The following is a 9,075-nucleotide window of genomic DNA, read 5'->3' on the forward strand; positions in this document are numbered from 1 at the left end:
TCACTTTTAGTGAGAGGACACACCACATACAGATACTGAGGTATTTGCCACTAGTTACAGACATTAATATACTGTAATGAAATACCAGGTTAACTTTTGTAACTTGGGACCCCTTATATATATATATAAAAAAAAGCTGTATCTGCTAAGCCCTTGGTTGCATTTTGATGAGTTGTGTACAGTTCAAACAAAGAGATAATTTCCAACTAAACCTCTAAGATGATGGGTAAAAAGTATGATTACAGTAAAAAAAAACAACAACAACACACAAATTGGTCAAGCAGATTTTTACAGGGCCAGGCTCCTAAATTGGAAATTGTGTGAATGAAACTAGCATCTGTGATTGACCTACAGTGAAATGATAAAATGATTGGTCTATTCACACCTTTTATTTTCCTGGTACTCAACAGTTTCTCACCAACACCCGTTTTCCTGGCTAGACCTGCCTGGTGGCTCTGGCCCCACCCTGCCCATCTCTTCTGTCTTTATCAGGTGAGAGCAGCGCAGCATTTCCTCCTGTGACACCGACCTCCTCACATCTCTGGGGCTTCCTCCTCCACTTTCTGCTTTCTATGTGTCTGATTTAAACTTCTCACTGCTGCTAACCAACCGTCTCTCTCAGTTTCTTCCTTTGGTTTTGCCTGACCTCGTCACCATGAGTCTGTGGACGGAGGAGCAGTTCAACTGCCCCGTGTGCCTGGACCTCCCCAATGATCCAGTTACCATCCCCTGTGGGCACAGCTACTGCATGGGCTGCATCAAGGATTACTGGTCCAAAGACGACCCCAAAGGGATCTACAGCTGCCCCCAGTGCCGCCAGACCTTCTGCCCTAAGCCCTCCCTGTCCAGGAACACTATGCTGGCCGATGCTGTGGAGCAGCTTCGCAAGGGAGCTCGCATTTCTGACGTGCGTGAGTCTATTCGGGTTGCCCGTGGAGGTGCCCCCTCCTCCAAATCCAAGTCCAAGTCCAAAGGGAAACTGTCCTCCTCCGCAGTGCCGTGCGACATGTGTAAAGGAGAGCCGCGAGCAGCGGTGAAGAGCTGCCTGGTGTGTATGAGCTCCTACTGCGAAGCCCACCTGAAGCCCCACCAGACCAAGAAGGCCCTGAATAAGCACGAGCTCATCGCACCCACGAGCAACCTGGCCGAGAAGATCTGCACCCAGCACAAGTACCTGCAGGAGTTCTGCTGCCGCCAGTGCAAGACCTTCGTCTGCTGGCTCTGCACCAGCAACCAGCACAAAGGCCACGACTGTGTGTCCACCAAGGCCGAGCGCATGGAGAAACAGGTGGGCAGAGGGCAAACCAGCCACTAACCAGGGTGTATCAGTGCTGTGTATCAAATTCAAGTGTTTACTCTGAGTGAGTGGTGTAAATTATACAATGAAAGAATGTAAATAGTGCAGTTGTGGTGTTATTATACTGTAGATATAGATATATCGTTATTATTATCATTATTGTCCATTTAAAGTCCAATTTTTTACTTGCTTGAGAACATGACAAACAGAAATTGTGCCCATAAACAACCGGAAGTGTAAAGATGGCAGCTTGTCTGTGCTTTTGTTTGTGACGGAGCAGCTGAAGACGTGTCTGTCTACATTCCTGTCCACTGCTCCACCCTCTCACTCATGCTTCCTCCTGCTGTGTCACTCTCTACACAGCAGTTTTCCTCCTGCTGGTGTTTTGTCCTGTGTTAATGGGTTTTGGATGTCATGTCTTGGATTTTGTCCCTCTGCAGAAAGTGCTGTCAGAAATACAGACGGAGAACCAGCAGAGGCTGAAAGACAGAGAGCAGGAGCTGAAAGATCTGAAGAAGGTGATGGAGGAGATGAAGGTCAGTCACTGTGCTTTTTCCACCATGACATCATTGTAAATCCCAGTAACTGTGTACACTTTCCTCTCACCTACTGGAATCTCCTTGTCTCCTGCTCCCTTGGTGGCACAGCGCTCTTCAAACCGGGTGCACGACGACATGGAGCACGTGCTGTCGGAGCTGCAGCGCTCGGTGGAGCGTCTGCAGGAGCTGCTGGAGGAGGTGCTGGATCAGGCCAACATGGAGAAGATGGGTCAAGCCCAGGATGTGGCCGAGAACCTGGAGGCGGAGATCAAGGAGCTGAGGAGGAGGGACACGGAGATGAAGGACCTGGGTCGCTGTGAAGACCACATTCACTACCTGCAGGTCAGACTGGGGCCGGGCACCACCGCATTTCAACATGTTCAGTTGTGTGTAGTTTATAACCTTTATTTCAAACCTTTATTTATTCATGGGAGCCAATGACGCCCTGATTACAGAGATAAAAAACACAACACAATTACTATAAGCAATGCACACACTATGATCAACAAGTGTCAGAATCAGAAATACATTGAGCAGACACAAGGAGAACAGCATATACATTTAGGGTCACAGCTTCATGGGAGGCAAGTAAGTACATTCAGTGTAAAAAACAAAGTCTAAGTGACTTCTGAAGGACTCCACTGGAATAAACTGTTTCAGTTTGAGCGAGTCCTGTAATTTATTCCACTTGTAGGGGGCAAAGAAGCTAAAAGCTTTCTTTCCTCCCTCAGTGTTTACACGTGGAATGTCTAGTCTGACGCATGAAGCTGAGCGGGTGGGTCTTGGTAGACTGAAGTGTAACAAAGATGTTAAGTAGGTTGGGAGCTTCCCAATCAGTGCTTTGTAAATAAACAAGAGGCAATGTTGCTCTCTACGAGAAGAGAGAGAAGACCAACCCACTCTTTCATATAGGACATAATGATGGGTGGAGAACCCAACACCTGTAATAAACGTAAAGCACTGTGAAACACTGCATCACTGTGAACACGCATCAATCTGCATCTTCAATTGAATTGCATTATGGGAAATGTAGGCTAGAGTTTAATATTTTAACCACAGTTTTTTGTAAAAAACAAACAAACATATATTTATTGCACATGTTGTTAGTTTTACAAACTGAAAAATGAAACAAAAATGAAAACAAAATGGAATAAAAAAATAATGTAACAGAAAATATATACATATATATACTTACACTTACACATGTCCATACACATACACACATGCATCAACCCACATACCTGTATATAATCTGAGCATCTATGCACACTTATAAAACCCACATAACAAAAATATTTACATTAGTTGCATCAATTCTGACCATTTTTTGTCTCTTGTTGGCCTCAGACTTTACAAAACTGAAAACTGAGTTAACGTTCATCATCTCCTGCATAGTTTGGATTTGGTTTCCTCTCATGAGATATATGAACAGGATGTCGTTTGCCTTTCATGCCATCACGTGCACCCAGGTTAATGAGGCTTTTAAAGTCACAGTTGATGGATGCGCATTTCCTCTGAGAGTCAAACCATTTTTTTTCCCCCTCAGACGTACGAGTCCATGTGCAGTCCCTTGGAGACGGGGGACCTGCCCACTGTGGTGGTCAATCCTGAAGCTTCCTTTGAGCCCGTACGTGAGGCCATCCTGGACCTCAGGGAGCGAGTGGAGGACTTGTGCAACCAGGAGCTGGGCAAGATCACCAAACAAGGTCAGCCCCCCGCCCACCCCCCCGAAGAGTCTTTTCTTGTCTATGTGCCATCTCTTTCTCTCATGTTCTGTCATTATAACTTTATTGTCTGTTCTTCTCCAGTTAACGACACAACACTGTTCACTCTGGGAGACGGTAAACTCAAAATATGTTTCTATTCAACACAAACTGTAATTAAATTGTGGTTGTGTTGAGCTTTGTTGATTGATAGCGACTTCCTCTTGTCTCTTACAGCCAACAAGAATGCAGGGCCGCGGGCAGGGATATTGAAACGTGAGTTGTGGATTTAACATATAACTGAATTGCATTTTCCATACTCTCATTATTCTTATTAATCAAATAATTTATTTGTGATTTTCTTTAGTGTTTGCTGGTTTGGGTGCCCGCACCACAAACAGCCGATCTCCAGGTTGGTTCTTTTTTTTTTTGGTCCACCATCATTGCATCTCTGCACTTTGTCGTCCTTTGATATGAATATGTGTCTTTTCATTCATTCATTCTCACAGCTCCTACAGCCAGTGTCTCAGTCGGAGCGCGGAGCACAGACAGACGAGGACCTGGTACTGGCATTCAATAGAACATAGATATACATACACAAGAATATTAAAAGCACTTCAATATGTTTTTAGTTAACATTGAATACTGGTTTATCCAGGTATTGGCCTCAGAAGTCAAGATGTGAGGAGCAGGAATACACCACGAGGTGAGACTTGATGCTGTTGAAACTACTGTAAACTCCACTGAAACCGGCAGTAAAAAAACTATGTGAACATGTTTTAAAAGTTTTCCCTTCCGTGTTGCAGACAGAGACAGAGACAGAGACAGAGACAACACGAGGTCCCCCAGGCTGCGGGACAGACAGAGGAGAGAGGAGAGGGAGCCAGGTTTGTCCTGTACATCTCTTTGAAACATTAAAGGGATAGTTCACCCAAAAATCAAATTGCACTCATTATCTACTCACCCTCATGTCGACTAAGGGCTGGGAGAAGTTTCAGAGTCCTCCGTGGCTTCTCTGAGTTACAGGGGGTCTCGGCGTAGCAGTGCATGTCCATATAACGGTTGCAAATGGATACCACTTTTCTTCGTACCAAAAAGACACACCAAAAAGCATCCAAATACTTCCATGCTGCTCGTATGTAATGTCCGTCTTGTACTGAAGCCCCGAAATGCGAAATTGTTCTGAAACAAATTAAATAAGTCTATATTTCAAGCTTGTTTGTAGCGGAAGCTCCTCTTCCTGGTCCATCCAAATCCCGCGAGATTTGGACGTTTTTTGGTGTGTCTTTGTCATTTGCAACCGTTATATGGACATGCACTGCTACGCCGAGACCCCCTGTAACTCAGAGAAGGCACGGAGGACTCTGAAACTTCTCCCAGCCCTTAGTCGACATGAGGGTGAGTAGATAATGAGTGCAATTTGAATTTTGGGTGAACTATCCCTTTAAAAGCCAAAGCTTCTGTTTGCTTCCAGCTGAGGAATATCACTAAATGTAAGCCTCCAGTGTCTCAAACCCTGATCTAACATCTCACAGTGAGGGAGACCAGCACCAGACCCAGCCCCAGACCAGAACCCAGTCCAACTCCCAGTCGCAGAGAGTCCCAGTCCCTCTGGAGCAGGTTCACTCAGAGCCAGGATGCTCCCGCTGCTGCAGCTCCGATCCCGACTCCAATCCCAGCTCCTGTTCCTGCTCCGACTCCAGCTCCAGCTCCAGCTCCAACTCCAGCTCCAGCATTATCTGGAGGTATACTATAAAGTTTAAACCCTCATGGAAAGCCTTTGCTGTCACCAACTGGCCAAAGCTGTACATTGCAGCACTTACAAACACCTTTTATTTTCCATCTCTCTTCTCCATCTCCTCCTCCTGGTTTGTTTGTTTAGCTTTCAGTCGGATGGCGTCCATCGGCAGCATCAGCAGCATCTTCCGCTCCCGGCGCGGCATCAACCAGGCGACACCAGTTGCCAACAACGCAGCATCTGCAGCAGGAAACCCTTGTAAGTCCTCCTGACTACAACTCCCATGATGTGTCCCTGCAACTAGAAACTCATTAGAAATGTTCATTCAAACAAGGATCTCATCTAAATTACTGCTGCCCTGAATCTTCCTTATGAATTGTTGTGTTAGAGTTTCACAGATGCTGCACGACACATTTGACTTGACTAGAGTTGAATAATGTGAACGTCATATTTTCACTGTCTAAGTGTGTGTGTCTGTTGATCCTCAACAGGGGGAATGGCTTCTCTGTCTGAGACACCCACAGAAAGTAAGATTAAAGTCTCATTGGCACCTTCAGTCTAATTGTTTGAAGATATATTGTAATACTAATGTGTCTAACTTTTGTTTCCTCTCATTTCACAGTTAACCCCGGTCTCTTCTTGGACACGCCCACCCCTGACGCCATGAATCATGCTCCTGCCTTCCCTGCATGTGAGTTACATGAATGAAAATCCTCAAAAATATGAAAATGCATGCTGCAAAGTGTGTGAAACAAAGAAAAATCTAAACGTGTTTGTTCATTTTACTGATTTTCCAGTGAGAGAAATCAACTTAGACAGCATCCAAGCCCCAGAGCCCAGGACCAGAGAGGAGTTCCTGCAGTGTGAGTCTTCACCGCGCCGATATTAAAGGGATAGTTCACCCAAAATTGAAATTTCACTCATTATCTACTCCACTAAGGGCTGGGAGAAGTTTCAGAGTCCTCCGTGGCTTCTCTGAGTTACAGGGGGTCTCGGCGTAGCAGTGCATGTCCATATGACGGTGGCAAATGGATACCAACTGTCTTCATAACAAAAAGACACACCAAAAAACATCCAAATACCTCCATGCTGCTCGTATGTAATGTCCGTCTTGTATTGAAGCACCGAAACTTCTCCCAGCCCTTAGTCGACATGAGGGTGAGTAGATAATGAGTGAAATTTCAATTTTGGGTGAACTATCCCTTTAACACTTCATCATTCAATGTTTGTTTTTCTCAGTCTCTCTACTGGATAGCATGGTCTTCATTACGTAACCCGTAAAGCAACACAGACAATAACTCTGTGATGACACAATATAGATACAGTAGATAGATAGATAGATAGATAGATAGATAGATAGATAGATAGATAGATAGATAGATAGATAGATAGATAGATAGATAGATAGATAGATAGATAGATAGATAGATAGAACTTCATTCATAAATTCTTATACCAGGTTTAATTTCATTTCATTTATTGGATCTCCATTAGCACAAGCACATTCGCATAGCTATTCTTCCTGGAGTCCAAAGGTTGCTCCAAAATGAAATGTGCAAAGGAAATAAATAAAATACAAAGAGAAAATATATGATAAAGTATATCCTACAATGTTTAAAACAATAAAAATATACACTACTAGTGCAAAGGAGCAGCCAAGACTTAAGTTAAATACAGTTGGAGTAATGCTCTGTATATCAACACTCTCTGTCTCTTAGACTCTGTGAGTTTGACCCTTGACCCCAACACAGCCCACCGGCGGCTGGCTCTGTCCGACGGCGACACCAAGGCCACGCTGCAGGGAGCGGCGCAGCCCTACGCCGACGCTCCGCAGCGCTTCGACGGATGGACGCAGGTGATGTGCCGGAGCCCGCTGTACGCCCAGCGCTGCTACTGGGAGGCGGAGTGGCGAGGCCGCGGGTCCTCCATGGGCGTGGCGTACGGCTCGCTGGCCAGGAAGGGCTCGGACGGCCGGGCGGGGCTCGGCTACAACGCCCAGTCCTGGACCCTGGAGCTGTCGGACACCTGCTGCTCCGCCATGCACGACAACGACAAGAGGGACATCCCCGTCACCTACTCCCCCCGCCTGGGCGTCTACCTGGATCTGTCCACGGGGACACTGGCCTTTTACAGCGTGGCCGAGAGCATGACGCACCTCCACACCTTCCGCGCCAACTTCACCCAGCCGGTCTACGCCTGCTTCGGCGTGGGGAGCGGGGTCGGAGTCGGTCTGGACTTTGCCCTCGGCCAGTTCTCCTCCAGCTCTGACAGCATTAGGATCTGCCCCATGTGAAGAAGAAACAGATTCAAACCGACAAGATGACTGAAAGCGCTTGTAAAGTTTTCGTTGTACCTGATCCCTTTTCTCCCTGAAATGCACTTAATGAATGTCTACTAGGGATGTCACGATTATACATTTTCTTGGTACGATTATTGTCAGAGAAATAATCACGGTGTTACGATAATTAATTTCACAACACTATGAATGTGTAAAATCAAATACAGTCAAAAATATAATTAGATTACTCATGGTTTACACAAAATATTTCAAGTATCTATTAATATATGACCAGTTATTAACCCCCCAGGGGAAGTGTTTGAAATATTCAGGTAATAAATTGTCATCTATACCAAATGTTTACATTTTTTAAATCGTTTTTTGTTTTGTTTTGACACACTAACATCTAAATTCTTACCAATTCAATGTTACATTAGTAAAATGGACCAGTATCTGTGCATTTACCTTTATTTTGGCACACATATGCTGATATGGTTCCTACATAATCTTATTTGGGAAGTGACGATATTTAGGAATCTTTGCGATTAATTAATTGTGGCGTTTAATACCACGATTAATTATGAAAACAAGTAATCGTGACATCCCTAATTGTCTACACAAAAAAACAAACACTATATTCTTAACAACTGTGAGTGATCATGTCACTGTTGCTCTGTGAAATATCCTAAAAGCCACTGGATGGACTGTATTGTTGTTTTGCATTTCCCGACTGAAGATCCTGCACAACCATGATCCAAACCCAGTGATATTGAGATTTGGCCTGATTTGACCTCTTTATGTTTCACTATCTCCCTGGTTTATCATGTTTTAGTGCTTTGAGATATGCTGACCTCAGATAAATCCTGTTGTACACCTGAAACCTGATTCTAATCAACCACAACAGCACAATACCCTTGAGCAGGATTAATAATCTTAATAAATGAATTGTAATTTATGACTATAGCTGTTATAAAAGGGCAGTAAAGTATAAAGTACAATATTTCTCTCCTGGCTGTGTTGCATAAATTGGTTATTTACAATAACAAAGTGTTATTTGACTGTATGGAAAGAATGTAAAAGTTGCCTCTAGTGAGTCTCATTGCCTGAACTGAACTCACAGATGTGCAGCTTAATTGTAAGTTTCGGTTCATGTGCTGTTGTGTTTATTCTTGCAATCTTCAGAGTTGTCCTCAGTGGAAACAGATATTATGGTTTATTTAGAAGCATTAGAGACATTATTACCTCATGGTCCAGGTCCAAGGCTGAATGTCTTTTTGCAGTGTGACCATGGAGCAGATACCGACCCGGCTTTACCACGATGGAGGACACGACCAGCTGCTCACGAGCTCCAGCTCAACTGGAACAGGCTTTTCTCCCCTGCTGTGTGTAAGTAACTTGATGGCTGTGTAGTGTTACATGTCTACTGAAAAAAAGGATAAAAACTGATTTTTAGGTCAAGACTCAGTAACAAAAAATCCGCACGAGTCAGAAGCTTTTTTTTTTTCCCATTGTTTATTTAA

At 44.4% G+C, this 9,075-nt stretch overlaps 1 protein-coding gene across 1 annotated transcript; it reads left to right on the forward strand.

Moving 5' to 3' along the window:
- The first annotated feature begins 21 nt into the window (after positions 1 to 21).
- trim25l (tripartite motif containing 25, like) lies at positions 22 to 7,670 on the forward strand. Its single transcript, XM_085796079.1, has 18 exons — positions 22 to 40; positions 411 to 492; positions 623 to 1,288; positions 1,738 to 1,833; positions 1,945 to 2,178; positions 3,383 to 3,542; positions 3,645 to 3,677; positions 3,777 to 3,815; positions 3,907 to 3,951; positions 4,049 to 4,102; positions 4,198 to 4,245; positions 4,352 to 4,426; positions 5,075 to 5,284; positions 5,422 to 5,535; positions 5,769 to 5,804; positions 5,900 to 5,968; positions 6,075 to 6,140; positions 6,996 to 7,670. Exons 3-18 carry the CDS (start codon positions 656 to 658, stop codon positions 7,568 to 7,570), a joined length of 2,487 nt encoding a protein of 828 aa, XP_085652205.1. The 5' UTR covers positions 22 to 40; positions 411 to 492; positions 623 to 655; the 3' UTR covers positions 7,571 to 7,670.
- The last annotated feature ends 1,405 nt before the right edge of the window (positions 7,671 to 9,075 follow it).

This window comes from Trachurus japonicus, chromosome 2 (assembly GCF_045865225.1).
Source record: "Trachurus japonicus isolate A0001 chromosome 2, Traja_1.0".
NCBI lineage: Eukaryota > Metazoa > Chordata > Actinopteri > Carangiformes > Carangidae > Trachurus > Trachurus japonicus.

Excerpts from the sequence above, each read along its gene's own strand:
- trim25l (XM_085796079.1), top strand. The coding sequence starts at position 656 with ATGAGTCTGTGGACGGAGGAGCAGTTCAACTGCCCCGTGTGCCTGGAC. Across the intron at positions 3,952-4,048 it reads CACAAACAGCCGATCTCCAG|CTCCTACAGCCAGTGTCTCA; the intron begins GTTGGTTCTTTT and ends TCATTCTCACAG. Across the intron at positions 4,103-4,197 it reads CACAGACAGACGAGGACCTG|GTATTGGCCTCAGAAGTCAA; the intron begins GTACTGGCATTC and ends TGGTTTATCCAG.